The sequence below is a fragment of the Lepidothrix coronata genome, unplaced genomic scaffold (genome assembly GCF_001604755.1).
Source record: "Lepidothrix coronata isolate B3197 unplaced genomic scaffold, Lepidothrix_coronata-1.0 Scaffold69, whole genome shotgun sequence".
Lineage (NCBI taxonomy): Eukaryota > Metazoa > Chordata > Aves > Passeriformes > Pipridae > Lepidothrix > Lepidothrix coronata.
The window spans coordinates 930,612-948,745 of NW_016690249.1; the positions used below are offsets into that span (position 1 = coordinate 930,612).

An 18,134-nucleotide genomic window follows, 5' to 3' on the forward strand; every position below is an offset into this window, starting at 1 on the left:
CAAGAAAAAGGGGGATTCTGTATTGTAATTCTTCTGAAGACTTGCAAATGCTAAAGAGTGCACTTGCTCCATATTTAAGCAGTCACCAATGACTTCACTTGCTTTTTAGGCATGTTCTAGGAAAAAAGAGAGCCTGATCCCTTTGCAAGAGCACATTGTTTCTGGAAGCCATCACACTAATAATGAACAAAAGAGTTACTGTATAGAAGCAGGCTATAGGTGCCATTTCAAGATATAAATGATTATTCTTTTCTTTACTCTGACAACTTCCAGGTTATCAATTGTTTTCTAAGCATTTTAGGCTCCATGAAACTGGCATTACGGGGAAATGCTATTGTTTACCCTTTCACACTTGACAAAAGCAATTCCCACGTGAAAGGCAAGTTTAGCCGTGGGACACAGTCTCGATACCTAAAGGAGGAAATAGTTGGGTGAGTTCCCAAGCGCAACAAACTGTCATGTTGTCACCCTCTATTTTAAAAGCACAGTCACTTTGTTCCTTTTCTATTTTGGTCACTACGGTCTGTTTTGTTATGGCTTATGTAAATGCTATATAAATGATCGATCATAAATGTAACCAAAAATAAAAAGCTATGTATTGTAAAAAAATAAAGTTATCAGATCTATTAAAAATAGCAACTTCTTCCTTTTACAGAATTTATAATACACAGAAACATCCCATAGTAAAATCATGACAATGGGGAAAAAAAGGAGAAACACTCACAAGGAATTCTTAAGTTGCCCTTAATTCTCCTTCAGAAGTTTGGCTGGTTCTTAATCCCCATAATAAATCCAATTGTCATTTGCATACCAAAAGAGTATTTTTAATGGCTTCAATTTTGAACTTGTATTTTAAGAAATGTATTAACTCACTGTGCCAGTTGAAACCTTGACAGTTGTGTTAGTGTAACATTCCTCATTTAATAAAATCATTACAACATTACAAATTCCTGAATCTTCAGGCCAGGAGCAACACTCAAAATTTTATCAGTAGTTTTTTACATTAGTGCAGAACTGACTTTAAAAATTGACCAACACAGCAACTGGAAGTCTACCTGGATTTATTTCGAGAAACATGGTTCATGTCTGTCAGTTTTAAAATCATCATTATTATAAATGATATGATAGGTCTGTGCATTATATCAACATTTTTATTTCTTCCCTGCATACTTCTTTTAGAAGATACTTTTTAAGATTAATGTACTTTAGTGTAGAAAATAATTTCAAATAAATAAGCATTAGAACTTGCTCAGCAGGTAATATTTATAAGTCCATCAAGATCAGATTAAAATAAAAAATATATAGTCCAGTCAATCTCAAACTGAATTGTGCTCCTTCTGCACATTTAAGTTAGCTTATTAAATGTCCGTTGTTGACTGAAAACAGCAGTTTTTAAAGTTAATCAGTTTATTCAGCTTTGACACTTTTGATGAGGCCGATATCAAAGCAGAAGAAAAGAGTGATCCAAAGTTTTCCTTATTGCTCAGTAGGAGACAGCAAGAATAAAAATAACGACATGTAAAATGTAGCACGGGGCATCTTCCAAACCCCAGCTTCCACGTGCCTTGTCAAAGCAGAAAACACCCGTCTGAACTCAACTGGAAGCTCACGCATTAGGTTTTTGTTTGCTATTCCTCCTATATCCAAACCTTGGGGGAATGAGCACCACCTCAGGGCTTGAAAGGTAGCAACAGTAATAAGAAATCAAGATGATATGAGACACCTCTTACTGTTTAATGAGTCCTTTAATGTTTTACATTGCTTTGTGTTGTACAATCATTCCTTGTGCTTTTATATTTGAGGATCCGAGAGTAAACAGCCTTTTTGTTGCAGTGCTCACCTCTGATTGTAACGTCTTTCTTTTGAAGCACTTCTTTCCCCGTGTATATGTTCCTTGCTCTGCAGGCATAGGTGCCTGAGTGTGCCAGGGAAACGTTTTTGATGGTCAGAGTGAGGGTAGTGGAATACTCCTTGTGGTGAGACCTTTTTGCTTTTGTTTGATTGTTGACTGTCCTCGGTAAAATCCAAGCAATGTCTTTGTACAGGAATTTGTTGGCTGAACAGGACAATACCAAATTCTCTCCTTCAATGGGCATTTTTTCCAAACTAATATGGAATCCGCTTGGTACATCTGTCAAAAATCAAGAACACTTTTCAGTTTATATGAAGCGAATGAGACAAAATTAACACTGCATATATTTTCCCCTTTTTCGGGAAGTCTTTGAAATAATCAATGTCATTTTCTTCCTACTCAAGTCTGTAATCTTTCCTTTCATATGCTAGGCTCCAGCTATTCTTATAATTTGTCTTGGAGCTATGAGACACTTGGGCACGGACATCAGTTCGTGTAAACTGAAGTTGCTCTTGGAAGTAATGAGTTTGTATAAATGTTATGCCAAGTTAAGACAGACTGGGGCAAGGTACCAAAAGCAGAATTGTTTAAAGACAGCACAGTGGGACTCTGAAAAAGGAGGGAAATTCTGATCACAGCTCCAGCTTATGAACTGCATAAGAGAAAATGAATCTCAAGAGGGCAGTATGAAAGTATTGCATTTCATCATGCTTGGTTATATTGTTTTCATATTATTCATAACTATTCAGATAAAGTGTGTCTATTTCTTAAAAATGCTTCAAGTTCTGAGAAATTACTGAAACTGTGATCACATGCCTGAGATTTCCCTTGGAAATGAGGTATTTACCTTCCCCGCACTTAAAGTGTGCCAGACACACAAGAGGAAAGCAGAAAGTACCCTCTGGCCTGAATGGCCAGCTGCGTGTGGGCAGCACTAGGATGAAGATTACTTTGTTTAGGTGGCTTGGCATTAAACATAGGTGAAAAATATTTTCACCTGAGAGAAATCAAGGATCCATTTACTCAGTGTATGTATGGCTTAAGTTTTCACCTCATAGCAGATAGTTCAGGCAGGAATAATTTAGCCAACAAGTGTAAAAAGTCATACTGGAAAAAGTATGTGGTTTATTGTAGTGCTACTTGCACCTTCCTTCACCTGTGAGTGGCACAGAGCTGTGGCTGTGTCAGCTGCCTCCCAGCTGCCTCCACCTGGGGCTCATCCCTCCAGCAAGGGAGTTACATCACTGACCTCAGGGAAAGTAAAGCAAGTTCCTGAGAGAAAGCACTTCCAAGTTTTACTCCTAGAATGCAAACTCTCTTGGCTTATTTGTAGCCAATATTCTGATAAAGTAATTTCCTTCTTCTCTGTGAAGTGACATCGACTTTGGCCATTTTCAATTGTTCTTTCACTACTAATTGCTACGGCACTTGGCTGTAAACTTGACTTGAAGTCCTAAGAATGGCTTATTCTTTCATAAGGGAGAATTATGCCTTCTTTTATTGTTTCTTAGAGTGTGAACAGCTCAATGCTGACTTTCAATCAACTCCATTCTTACCGATGTCGCTTTGGGTTTAATGTCACTTCAGTAAAATGTAGATCTCAAGTGAATAATATCCCACGCATTCTTTCACTAACCTCTTTCATTGATTCACCAATCCATCAGAAAGCTTGTCCCTAAATCCCCACATCACCAACTGAGCTGCCTTGCCTCCCAGGGGGACCACGAACATGACCTGCTCACTGCTGCCGTTTAAAGTTCTGCCTATTGAAAGCATCAGTTGCTCCCCATAATGTGCTCTTTTCCACACTTAGCCCTAAGTTTACACAGGGTAAGTGAGTTCCTGATAGTCCTGGATTGAAATTTCTTCTGACTGTAGATGCCTTCCAGGAAGAGACCTTATTTCTGATGGTTGAACTCATCATGCTCTTGCAGTGGGAGTAAAGTGTGTGCCTGTCATCAGCTGTAGTTCGGGTGTGTAGTCTGAAGATCAGTCAAATGGAGGCACTGGAACTAAAATATTGGATTGGGTATTAAAGCCTGTTGGTTGACTTGTTCCACTCACATTTCATTGGGATCCCCTTTTTTCTCTCTCCAGCAAACAAAGCTTTAAGAAAAACTTCAAATTTTGTGAACTCATCTATGACTGACTATCATCAGGATCCTTTTTGATATGTTAGAGCACATGGTGCCAGATTCTAATTTCAAGAATATGTTGACTGGAAGTGCTGCTAAAATGAAGCATTTCCATACATGGGGTACATCATATTTAGCCTTAGCTACTTGAATATAGTTGTTTTGTATATGGGCAGAAGTTTACAGCCCATGGAGTGACACAAGTTCCTCCAGAGGGCAATGCAAACCACCACTCTAGGATGAGTCAAATTCCAGAGATCCTGGCCCCTCACGGTTAATTATGAAGAGACCCTACATGACCAGTTTAGGCTTAGATATCTAACTTTGAGACTTAAATTAGATGAAGTGAATCCTATACTTAATTTTGTTAAAAAGCATTCAATTCAGATACACTTAAAACCAATCAAGGGGCCAACATTTTGAACATTTTGAAGTATTCGTAAGAAAGAAATTACTATGTCTTACTCACAGTACATCTCAAATTGTTCTGATGTGCATTGGGAAAGCCAGAGTATTGGTTAGAAATACTAGTGATTTTTGCATTTGAAGATGCCAGTACTCAGTAAAAGCTAAGAGCCAAGCAAAACTCTTAAAATGAAATTAAAGATCCCTGGGGACTGAGGGAAATGGACTATTTTTAACCTAAAAGGATAGCGTGCCAACAGAATAATATAGTTACAACTACTTTCACGTTGTCAGGTCTGGAGCTCTTCCTCAATGTGTCTTCTGTGAAGAAAGTCTATTTTCTGAACAAATCGAGGGACAAAAGCAAAATGCACAGGATTCCAAGAGAATCATTTGTTTAAAGGCTACGAGCCCCCTAATATATGACACCTCTCACCAATTGTTACAGGCTCAGGCTTGCTAAATAACATGGCTGGGAATAATGTAAAAGGGTTTTATTTACTTTAGTGATTTGAAGCTTCCTGTGGAAATAGCTCCCAGGTTTCCTGATGGAAGATTTTGTTTATCTTTGCCAAGCACCATCAGGAATCTCAAAATAAAATGCGCTTAGTGTCATCGGGAAACCAGGAAGATAAGGCAGGGCTGTTCCTGTTTCACCCTCTGTAATTGCAAACACACCCATGGGCCTGCTGTGTGCCAGCAAAACAGCCCAAAATGTAGGGAAAGGGGCAGGTTGGAGGAAAGGGGACTACCACAAATAAATTTGGTGGGGTAGAGGTGTTGTTACAGAGACTGTTTCCATATCAGCAAGCAGGAGAACTTTCAGAAAACACCTTTCTACATTGCTTTTATATAAGGTTCACATCTACTTTTGAATTTTGAATAAGGATTTGCCTTTAGAAGTAAGTCAGTGATCACACCCCAGAGATACCCTTCGATTAATAGAAGCCATAGGAAAGCTACTCAAAAGCTCATGGACCTCATGTCACACACCCTCAGGCAGAGTATATAAAATTATATCACTCTCAAACCTCCCAGAGAAAGACACACAAGTTGCACTTGAAGCCCAGAAATAATGAGATTTACAGTAGCTTAAGAAAGGACTTGTTCTTCCCAAGTTCTCTCTGCTAGCACTTATTTCCTCATGTTCACTGTTCCCTGAAGGAGCGGAACATGTCAGCTCCAAACTAGGGCTGCTGGGACAGGTTTGGCCTTCCCACAACCTTCCTAGTTTTTTCCGTCTACAGTAAAGAGACTCCTCACACCAGCATGCATTTTCTCATCCCCAGGAGAAGGCCTGAAGGAGACTGCCTCCAAGGAAAGGGATTCTTCCTGTTAAGAACAGGCTTTGCCTCCATCTGCTCTTTGGAGTAATTTCTGGCTTGTCACTTTTACAGAGGACAGCAGCATCTTTTCCTACAAGGGTTCATCCTCTCCTGCTTAGACATGTCTCTTACTTTTAGACACTTTTGTGTGGCTCAGGCTGACTTCATATAGCACCAGCAGACTCAACAGCATAAGACAAATTAGCTCTAAACTGTCACACAAGCCCTGAAGTATTGGTTTCGGACTCATCAGAAGGAAATACTTTGCAGTGTCCTGTTCACATCCATCAGCACTTAAGGCTCTTGGGTTTTTACTCCCTCAGTGTGTTTTTGAGCAAATTGTGGACATGTTTTTTCTTGATGTGAAACACAGGCTCTACCCAGCCATGGCAGTTTGGTATCAGCCAGATGGAGGAGAATTATGATGAGCCTAACTGGATTTTTGTAAGGACAACACAGCAGTATTGTTTATACTGCTTTCAATCAATGGAAGTGAGTGTCAGTAGATGATCAGGACTTTCCATGACACACAACTGAAGTGCTCAGCTCCAGGAACATAAAGGACAAATTCATTTCGACTCCACCACCATATAAAGAATGTTTGCCTCCAGTCAAGATACTAAGAATTTCCAAACCATAATAAAGCTGCCAATAAAGCTGCCACTCCTCTTTCTGGACACTAGCCAATATAAGATCTTCAAAGGAAGTCACAATTTTCTGCATTTTCTCGTGCAAGCTTTGGTATCAAGGAGAAGGATTTCCTTCTCTCCTTGGTTAAGATCTAAGAATGTGAGATCTAAGTAGGGAAATTAACTCCTTCATGTCAATTCACTAACATACCTGAAACCACCATCAAAACTTTGAAAGGGAGATTTGGATACAGCAAATGTGGCCCATCAAAATACAGTTTCATTTGGTTTCAGGATGTCCCATATGACCTCTTGAAAACTGAAGAGTAAGAGTTAGAGAAGGCCAAATTCAGCATCTTTGCACATTAAAAGAGGAACAGTCTCAGTGAATGACTCTCAGTGACTGCTCCATGTTACATGCGAAGTACCCACACAAAGATGAGAATACAGCACAGTTGGCACAATAATTTGTGGAGACATGTATTGTTTAGCTTTCTGTCTGAACAGACACAACGAGAGGATAGGGACAAAAGCAAAACTGTGATTTGAGAGTGAGGACAACAGTCAAGGTGGCAAATGGTCTTGTCACACTCATTAGTAGAACATGGAGACATTTTTCTTGTTTCTGTCCTTTACCAAACAACCTACCTATATGTCACTTATCTGTTTATACTTGTCATGCTTCTTACAAAATTTCTGTATTTATAGATAACTGGCACTTTCTAAATGCAAAAGTGTATTATGATATGGAGCTTTAACAGCTGTAGACACCCACAAACAAAGTCTGTCAGGTGAAACTGTCCCAGCAGCACAACAGTGGATACTCTAAAAAGAAGTGACAAGTGCTCATAGTAGGTGACTGTTTAAGGATGCTAAGGCGCCCATCTGCTGGCCTGACAGGGAATTAGGCCGCCTTCTGGGAGGTAAGGTCTGAGATGTTGCTGAGAGGGTGCCACAACTTGTCAAGAGCAGACTACTATTCATTCTACTCTTTCATGTGCTCATGAGCAATACTGCAAGCTAGAATCTGGGCAGACTCAAGGAAAACTATGAAGTCCTGGAGGTGCCAGTAAAAAGTATTGACGCCCAAGCTATCTTTTATTTCACATTACCAATTAGAAGAAAGGGTGCTCTCCTGGAAGTTCAAAAACACTTCATCTAAGTCAACAGATCCACACGGCTGGGAGCAGCTCTGTGGAAAGGGACCTGGAGTGGACAGTAAGCTCAACATGAGCGAAGAGGGTGTTGTTGTGTCAAAAAAAGTCAACAGGCTGCTGGGTTGCATCAACAAGGGCATCACCAGTAGAGATAAAGAAGTCATTATACTCTCCCCAGCACCTGTAAGGCCATACCCAGAATGCTGTGTTCGGTTTTGGTCCCCTCTATACAAAAAAAGATGCGGACAGTCTGGAGAGGGTCCAGAGAGGTGCCACAAAGATGATGATCAAAGGACTGGGAAGCCTGCCTTATGAGGAGAGGCTGAGAGAACAGGGTTTGTTCAGCCTTGAGAAAAGAAAGCTTAGTGGAGACCTTATCACCATGTTCCAGTATTTAAAGAGGGACTACAAAGAAGATAGAGACTCCCTTTTTACAAGGAGACACATTGAAAAGGTGAGGCTTAGTGGCTATGAGTTACTCTTAGGGAGGCTTAATGGCTATGAGTTACTCTTAGGGAGATTCTGTTTGGACACGAGAAGAAATTTTTCACAGTAAGGACAATCAGTCATTGGAATAATCTCCCCAGGGAAGTGGTGGATTTCCCAATGTTGGACACTTCTAAAATATGTCTGGACAGGATGCTGTGATTTTACCAAGAAAGGTTGCACCAGATGATCCTTGAGTTCTCTTCCAACCTGGTATTCTATGATTCTATTATGTCAATCAGAATATTTAAAAAATATAAATTTTGGCTGAAATTGGGAGGGAGGACATTTTTTGAAGTGGCTTTTTTTTTAACCAAATCTAGTGAGTGTGTGTCTACTCTCTTTTGATATCTCTCAGAATAGAAATAGAATGAGTTTCACTAAAATCACTCATCAGAATTATAAGCAAGAGAACGACAACATAAAAAAATCAGATAAAAGAAAGCAAAAATTAAAAGGGATGCATTAAAATTATTTTCCCCTTTGGGCTTTAAGATTATGATTTTGAGATTAAAGTATCTAAATATTTTAACCTTTTTGCCTTTTCTCATATTTTCAAATTAATGATCTTTCTTTGTGATCTACCCCGAAAATTGCTAACAGCCCAAGTACTCTGTGAACTACCCCTTAATAAATAAAACAAAAATAAAATATTTCGACAGAAAACAAATAATTTGTAATGGCATACGCAGACTTTACATTGCTAAATCATGCAGTAATTATTCCCAAAACTCACCGTGGGTTTTTTTTTCAATAATTCCTGAAGTAAAACATTTAATAATTTGTTTGTGAACTTGAAAACATCTAAACATATCTCATAATGAAAAAATAACTAAAAGCATACTCATATGTGCAGCTAACATTATGACAATTTTCAGTGCCATGGCCCAAATGACATCCAAGGTTGCCAGTCTCAGAAGAGGAAACAAAACTCTATAGTTTGTACTCTGAGACTTTTCTACCTACTAATTGCCATAGTCCCTGAGATATGTGAGGGGTACCCCAGACTCCCCTTGTCTAGCACACTGCCTGCAGACCCTGGAACTGTTCTAGACACCATATTGTGAGAAAACCTGGTGGGCAACAGGATGAGGCTGTAGAAACCATCAGTGTCACACATGAAACTGGCTAACTGGTGTATAAAAATACAGTAAAATGTATGAAATGACTCTGCAGGAATGTATGAAATGTATGAAATGTATGAATGACTCTGCAGGAATGACTACAGAGACTAGATGAACCAAACAGGGAATTACAGCTTGCTGCATTTGTAAGCAATTTGCCAAAGCAAAATTTCTTCCTGGATATTTGATGGAGGAATGAGTCATTCTCCAATTTGGTGTCCTTCTTAGAAATCCAGACCAGCTGCTGTGCAAGCTACCTAAAGCATGGTATGAGTTTACAAGTGTATACATTACAACAATTCTCAAACTGTGGTATATTAAAAAGCCACAACATCCTAGCAGTTATAATCCTCGGACCAGGGAACATCTTTGACCGTAAGGGGGACTAAATCTCACCTGTTACAATAAAGCTGACATTTCTTTCGGATTTTCCCACTTTATTGGATGCCACACAGCTGTAGATTCCAGAAGATTTGGCTTCAGCTACAACGAGAGTGCTAGCAGTCTGCAAAAGAAAGAAGAGGTTTAGTTCTCATTGGCTCAGCAACTCTGTTCCCTTCTGTTTTTTCTAAGTCACCGTTGGCAGTCCCATGATCCACTCTTTCCATTTGTTCAGTGATGGGCACCTCGGGGGCTATTTAAAGGAGATGTCACCATATACAGTTTTGGAAAGTATAGAAGAATAACAGGAAACAAGCTCCTTGGGTGACCTTTACATTATCAGAGCCATCACAACCAAAAATCTTTGAATGTGTCTTTCAGATCGATTTATCTCTCGATGGTGATGTAATGGTAAGCTATAAAACATGAAGCATGACACAATGTGTTTCACCCGAGGAGATAAGCAGCCTGCAATAGAAGAGCCAAACTGCAAAGGGAATAGGTGAGGCATGCCTCAGGCACTTGGATAACGCTGGGAAAAAACCCACAACATAGCTCTATTTGGCACTAAACTCTTTTGATTTCTCTTTCATTTTCCCTCATATATGTTAGGTGAGGAAGGACAGGGGCAAAACAGATGTGCTCTTTTGTACTATTTTCTCTTCTTGGACTTAATAATTCTATTATTAAATAATAATACGTCAGTTTTATTTACATTGTATTCTATCACCATCTTAAGAGGTCCATCACACTAAATATTTTCTCAGACTTATATGACTTGCAAGATAAGACCTTCAAAAGCCAGGGACCAGCAATGTCTAATGTGCCTTTATAAAAACAAAAACCACCGTAATAATAAGAGCTTTACCTTCAGGGTGATGGAAAGACACAATCTAATGGCTTAGGCACTAAGCAAAAGAGGAAAGTTATACAGAAAAAAATGAGGTGTCATTCTATTACGGAATTAAGACATGGGGCATGAACATGAAGCTCATCAGTGTAACGTTCCTAGTTACAACGTGGTAGCTTAATCTTCTGTTGTTCTGTCTCCATTTTACTTCTTCTGTAAAACACATTTTGGCTGAAGTTACAGGCAGAGCTGGGATAGTGACAAAAGGAAATTGTATGGCCACAGAATCCTGTTTGGAATTATTTGGCTTTTCTAAAAACCTTAAAATCAGTTTTGTGCAATTAATACATTCTTTTAAGTCTTCCTGATTGCTGGAGTTCAGAGACAAGCCCAAGAGGGTGAGTCAGTGATAAATAAGGACCAGTTATCTACATTTCTACATAAACACTGGCTGATTGTTTGCACTGCTTCTGTCTCTACTCGGAGACTTCATAGCTATCTCCAAACTCCTGGTGAACTCTTGATTAGTACAAATCTTCTGGCTTCCCAAATTCATTCTTTAGTAGAAAGAGTCTATTACTTTTCCTACTACTCGAGCAAACACAGTGGAGTCAAGTCATTTGATTTTGGCTTATTTGTTTTAGAAGACTGCACTATGATAAATTCACTGCAAATGATGCTAACAGCACCATTACCCTGTAAAGCTGTCTCAGTGGTCTGCTAACAAACTACATAACATTTCTAGCTAGAATTTTTCTAAACTACCTTTTTGGATGTTCTCTGAGATGAAAGAGGATCAGTAATACCAGGTACTTAATTACACACCTTAGAAAAAATCATCCCGTTTTGCTAAATTCAAGAGGCTGACCTCTACAAATTTCTAATTATAAAGGATGGGTCCAGCTCTGTCTATATTTTGTCATTCTCTTTGAATTTCTTCAGTTTTTAAACATAATTTTGCAAAGTGCGGCCACAGGACCCAGCACCAGGATTCCTGCAGCTATTTTATTGACACTAACTCAGAACAGAAGGAAGTCTCATAATGACTACCACAGAAGGCTAATGTGGGTGGTTAAAAACTATTTCTGCCATCCCAGACTTTTTCTGCTAGTTGGTGTTAACTCATAGCAACTTTGCCCAGGTAGCAACTGTGACCTAAAATACGCAGTGAAGGAGAATGAAGCTCTTGCTCTCTGACTCCAGGACACCTGTCTTTATCCTACTATACACAGAGGCAAAACATTTTTGAGCCTGAAAAATATATGCCAACTATTCCTCCCACAATTACTCCAATGGTTTGAAAAATTTTTGGTAGTATCAGTCTGTATTTTGCCCTTACATCACAAGGTATTCATTTTTAATGAAAAATTGTGCCTCCAATCTTGAGATTTACTGCTGCAGCTGACTGCGATGTGATTATTACTTTTGTTACACTGAGGATGGTGCATACAGTTACGCTAAAGCATCAGGACTGCAGTTACTTACATACACAACATGCTTCTTGTGTATTAAATTGCCTGAGAGAACATTCATCAGCACTAAAATTCAGTTCTCCCCCAGCATTGTTTTGGTTTTGACCAACTTGCACTGTCCCAAATACTTTTCTAGCATGGGCCAAGGATCACTTCCAACAGGCAACTTCCACGCAAGCGACGTCTTTTTGGAAGGCAAGGGAAATATATATTATGAACACAGGAGGGCTTAGTGCCAGAGAGCAGTCATTGATATGTTTACTTGACTAAGCAGGGAAAGCCATGGTGTCTAGGAAAAAGCAAGACTGACTTTGCAACAGAGCAGAATATTTTAGGGACAACACATCTTGACATAAACCTTTTAGCTTATAAATTAGTCTTAAGGATAAGATAACATCTCTCTAAATAGTTTGTGAGCCCTCCAGTGGTGCAGTCTGTGTTTTGCATTGAAGATGCCAGCTAAAACCCACCAGAGGAGCCTGGCATGCTGCTGTTTATTGAGCAACCATGACTGTTTGAGATCAGCTTGTGCAGCATGGTTTCACTGTATAGCTATTGCAGCAAAAGATGAAAAAGTTCTCACAACTTTGTATCTGGCTTCGCAACAGGGAGTTTCAGATCCTAGATTTGCAACCACGTTATATACAGAAAGTCTAAATCTAGTTTGCCAGAACAGGCAAATTCCTCCTGGCATACTCAGTATCTTGAGTATTATCTGTTCGCAACCCTCATTTACCACTCGTGTTTTGGTCCTTTATTCCTTCTTTCTACTCCCATCATATCAGCTGAAGCACTATGCTACAGGCTCATCTGAAAGGCGTGGGCTAGGGAAGTAAATCCCATATTGCTGCAGCTTTAGCTGGCAAATAGAAGAGCATAAAGCAGAAAACCTAAGAAATGAAAGAGGAATTTACAGATTTGTTTCACGTGGAAACTCATGAGGCAAAGACTGAGGGACAAAGACAGTGCAAAGCAACTGGCATGATCACTGTGTTGGAGCCAGTTTGGGCTGGTCTTTCCTTTGGATAGTCTGCTTCAATTTTTCTTTTTTCAGAGTAGCTGAGATATAGGATTAGCACTGCTTTAGCTGATGGTAGAGAAGCAAGAGGAGTTTTCAGAAAATGGTTGGCAACATGACTCTTGCGTGACTCCTAGAAGGCCTCTGCAGACACTGGCATAAACATGCTCTGCTCAGAGATTGCTGTCCTGACTTCCTGAAACAGTCCATATATTTTAAAAACAAAATACTGCCCTTTCAGCATAGAGCAGGTTAGTGCAAGTGTGTAAATTATTTCTGATTCCCTGCTATTTATGCTTTTAAGAACATGTATTTGTTTTAAAAAATAAGAAAATAAATGAAAATATGCTCTCTTCAAGCCCTTGGATTTATCTTTGGCTAAAGGAATATTATTTAGGAAGACCCATATCTAAATATTGGTAGTGCACTGTTGGACTGGTCTGTTTGTGCCAAAGACATATGAACTATGTATCTCACATGTTGGCAAGGAGCGTCAGTGCAAAACATCTGGACAACATGTTTCACCTTCAGGACCACCATCGAAGAAACACCAAAATATCTTCAGCAGCAGGACATGAATATATGCAGGAGAGCACCTTCTGCCCCCCCAGGGTCAGACAGGTAAGTCACTGCAAGGTACTGTTCTGTAGCAAGCAGAGCTGCAGTTTCCCTCTGCATCCCATCCTGTCCCCCCAGACCGAACACAGCTGGCTGACTGGCAAGGAATCATGCCACAGACAGCTACACCAGGGCACCCCCTGCTCTCCTCCCCAGGGCCAGGCGTAGGGCAAAGCAGCACTTGATTCACACCTCCCTTTTGCACCAAGGCAGGCGATCAGTTTCAGGAGCTGGAGGGAGCTCCAGCTCAGCAGTAGCAGGCGCTGAATTCTGCTGGTTTTAATCTCACCGAGGGCTTGGCTCCACTGGCACCTCGCAATAATCCGCTTGAAAGTGTTGACAGTGATTCTAGTAGCACTTAAGAAGGCTCCAGAAGAAGTTACAATGTGCTGAAGAGAGGCAAGCGACACTGCTGCTGCTATCTTTAGCCTGATTTCTGAGGAAGATCACACTGTCCGTATGTCCATCTGTTTGCCAGCCTGTTCATCTGTCTGCCAGTATCCTCTCTTCCCCCACATGCTCAGTAATTTTTGAATCCATTGTCCAATTGCAACTAAAATTTACTGACAACTCAAAGCGCAAATATCTCATGCATTTCATGAAAAGCAGATGCTGGGTAGAGAAGAAAGATCAAAATGTTGCTGTAGTGAGCTAAACAGCTTTCTCTTCTGCTTTGGGTTCCAGGTGGACAATCTGTTCAGACGTACTGGCCAGACAGATGGCATGTATCAGGACTGAGAAGAGACACAACATGTACTTCCTCATTTCATCAGTAATGTGGGGATGTGGAAGACAGGTAGACGTTTAGGGCTTGGCATAGAAGATGCAGGAGAGATGGAACCATTCTATTTTACATGATCACACCTTATTAGTCACGTCTAGGACTGACTCTTCTGACTATCTAACACTCTGCCTCTATGTTGGGAGTTTTAATATTACCCTCAGTCAGGTTGACCCATTGTTGCCAGCCAAACCAGAGATGGACAAGGGCGAGTCTAGGTTTCATCTTACAGAATCATGTTACAGGGCCATTACTTTCCATTTTCCATGAAGTCAGGTGGCTTTGTCACTCACAAGGGATGGGACCACTAAAAACCCCTGTCAGTAAGGTATTTATGCAGTGGAAAACAAAGCCATATATATGTATATATACATATATATAACAAAGCCATATATATATATATATATATATACGCACACACACACATATATGCATGATAAACCACAACTTCATGCATTATTACCCTCTACACACAGTTCTTGAAGGCATATCCTGTGACACAGACACATGGTACCTGCTGTTGTCAGTGGGACCTCAATATTTGCTAACAGCAGAGGGGTGAGGCAGTCACCCCTCATTCTGTTCCATTTTGGTTTCTCAAGAATGTGATTCTTTAGGTTATTTCCCCAAAACAAGGGGGTTTTGTCTCACTCCCTCCAACTTTTCCCTATACTCAACTGCCCTCTTGTCTATTGTCTCCTTCCCTCAGATCTATCATCCTTTCTTCTTGAACCACGTTTTTTACTCTCCCTCATGTGAACTCACCCTCTTAGTGCTTTTCTGCACATTCTTCATACCCAGGATCCTTGTCAACTTCTCCTGCAGCACCCTGTCTCTTCTACCCCTGTACAAGGGGTACTGACTCCTGTCAAAACTATTGATAAACCAGTGTGTGCCTGCACACACAGGAGGGAACACATGCCTGTATGTATGCACTGGTAACAGTGAATGCACCAGCTTTTTGTACCTTATAATTGCAGGTCATTCACAGATTGACATTTTAATGAACACAGCCCATGCAAAGAATAATAATCAGTATTAGCCCTCAGTTATACGTAGCAGTTAGCTTTAGCTGGGAACACTGAGAAGTGATGGGGTTTAGTAGCTGAATGACAGGAGAGTGTCTGTGACCTGTTTACATGATAAGACTAAGAATAGCGCAACTTTGTAGGAAATCACTGAAATGTCCAACAAAACAAGAATTAAAACTTTGGGTGGGGGAATCAAATCACTTCAAGTGTTGTATTATGATTAAGTATTACGGCTGATGTTACAAAGTTCTTCCATTATACCACTCGAGTTTCTCAATGTCCTTTTAGAGAGGCTTCAGCGGAAATGTTACTATAACACTGTTGTCACGGTTTCTCTGTCACCAGAAGAATAATATAGTGCAGGCTTCCTGCACTACTTTAACTGCACAGACACAGGGTTTGAGGTTTTTCTAACTTTAAAATATACTTGTGACTACCCGGATAATCGCAGAGAAACAAAGAACTGACACAGCAAAGAACCAAACTGGAGGCACTCAGATGTTGTACGTAGAGAAAATGTGTGGAATTGGCACGAAGTCTTTAAGAAGGTGAAAACAGCTACCTTGATTGCTAAAGAAACCTTTTGATAATTCCTTTTTCATCTCTTCCCTTGGTTACAATATTCTCATCCTGTGACCACCCTAATTTCGCCTTTCATAGTAACCCAAGTGTGCAGCCTTTTTCAGGTTCTTCATCCATCTTCCTCCATTCTTCCACCACTTTGTCTCCTACATCTTTGTTGTTTCCATTGAGCTTTGAGATTGTTTCTACCACGCTTGCTGTGTGGGGATATAAAGGTGGGATAGACACTGTTTAGATTGCAGGGCACCATTAACGTGGAAAAGCCTCAGAGAGCTGTTCACAGCTGCTTGCAGTAGCAGAACTGCTCACAGCAGTCCATCAGAGCCAGACGCTTGTGATGACATGCTGCATTCAGTGAGCTCAGTGCTATTAACAGCCTTACAATATTGCAGCAGATGTGGAAGGGTTCTGCTTGAACTGTGTCTCTCTGAATTTACTCTGGGAGATTGAGAATGACCCTTGGGCTGCAAAGAGTGAAAAGTCATGGACTCCCATGAATTTAAGAAAATAATCCTGGATGCTCCAGAGCAGCTGTGTGTGCACAAATCATGCAACTCTCAGCTTGGCCAGGAACCTGGGCTTAGAGAGCATTTTCTGCTTTAAAAAGCAATCCAGCTGTGCTTGAAGAGCTATGGAAGAGCAGCAAAAACAGAGAAACTTAAGAAAAGCTGTGAAAAAGCTGAGTAAAGGGATTGTTTCACTGATGTCCCCCTTCCCATAAGGACCAGGAGGAATAAGGCAAAGCAAGGTAGAACTTTCTTAGTTGAACTAAAGAGTAAGAAGACAAGGAATACCAAGGAGAACCAATAAGTTTCACAGCAAAACTTTCTGTGCAGAGACAATTCCTTGGTTCATTTGTGGGCACATTTTTCAAAAAGGGCTGTTTGCCAAAGACTTCAAACAAACCCAGCATTTCTGCTGCAAGGACCCATTATTAGCATCTTCCTCCAGGGAGGAATTTATTTGCTGTTGACTGGAAGTTGCTTTGACATTTCAGCCACTCCTCTTACACTGTCTCCAAAATACACAACACACAAGGAGAATGAGATCTGATCATTACACAGTTCCTTCTGCACCCTGTGAGCAGGTAGGACTTCACCCATAGCACGGCTATATGCCTTCTGGAAAATAACTGGTTCTTATCACCTTGTTCATCATTCCCCCTTTGGAATAGACTGTGTCTTCCTGTGCCTGAAATGATTTCCCTTTCCTCCTTCAAATCCCTCCTTATGTCACATTTTTCATGTGCTTTCCTATGATAGTCTACCCTAGGAAGCTGTTTGCTTCCATCTTTGCCTTGATCTTTAAGCACGTAGAGCTGGACAGCTAAATAGAGCAAATGCCTCAATGAGATCCAGCCTGTTCCCATGCGCTGGAATGGTGCCATGAACACCTGTGGTATTTTCTAAATAATATAACAGCAGGAGAAAATGCAGTCCCAGATCTGATTCTTGGCTGCACGTAAAACCCAATTTTTTCTGCGGTGTGTGAAAGGGCCCTACCATGAGAATAATTACAGTTCATAAACATTTTCATATGCAGAAGACTGAAGGTAGCCATCAAGGAAAAGAAACCTATAACCTCAGCACCCTTAGAATTACAAAAAGCATTTTGGTGGCCTTAAAAATGACCGGCCTAGAGAAAGACAGGCTTTAAAATTTATAATCTCTTCAGATATTACTGCCACAAACTAAACTAGCCTGTGAAAATAGATGCTGTGACAGTGGCATGGCATTGTGCATCTTCATCTGAGCAGCTCCGTAGCACAGTCTAGCCAATCACACCAAATCAGTCTCATGTATAACCCAGGGAAGTGAAGCTGATCTAGGACATCCTTGATTTGAAGGCTTTAATTGATGGGCAATCCTCCTTAGCCCCTGGCAAGTTAACTTGATTGGTTTTGTCTCTCACATTAGACACCAACAGATGACAGGCCCACACGCCCTTCAGAATTGTGTGCATCTCCCCATGGCCCATAAAGAAATGCTTCACTTAGACTAGACACTTAACATTTAGATGGTTAATATCACTGGGATGAATCCCACCTTGCTGTCTGACTGAGATCTCTCTTAAACTTTACTTCTGTAATCTGGATTCATTTGGCTCTTTAAATTTTTTATTCCAGAAAAGACTTGGTCATCTAATCATCTAGGACCACATCTGTGAATAAACTCTAATGAGAGTAAATTGTTAAATTCTCACAGGAAAAACAACATGAAATTGTAAATTGCACAACATTAATCAAAGATGGCCTGGAACCCTGCCCCTGTGCTCCTGAGGTACCCCCA

General features: G+C 40.4%; 1 protein-coding gene across 1 annotated transcript in view; it reads right to left on the reverse strand.

The window, feature by feature from the left end:
• Window positions 1-18,134, reverse strand: part of FLT1 (fms related tyrosine kinase 1) — a 111,458-nt gene that overhangs the window by 39,339 nt on the left and 53,985 nt on the right. Inside the window, exons 12-13 of the mRNA XM_017818555.1 lie at window positions 9,510-9,618; window positions 1,841-2,131 (exon numbers count right to left, since the gene is read on the reverse strand). Coding sequence (XP_017674044.1) covers window positions 1,841-2,131; window positions 9,510-9,618 — 400 coding nt within the window. The remainder of the gene's footprint in view (window positions 1-1,840; window positions 2,132-9,509; window positions 9,619-18,134) is intronic.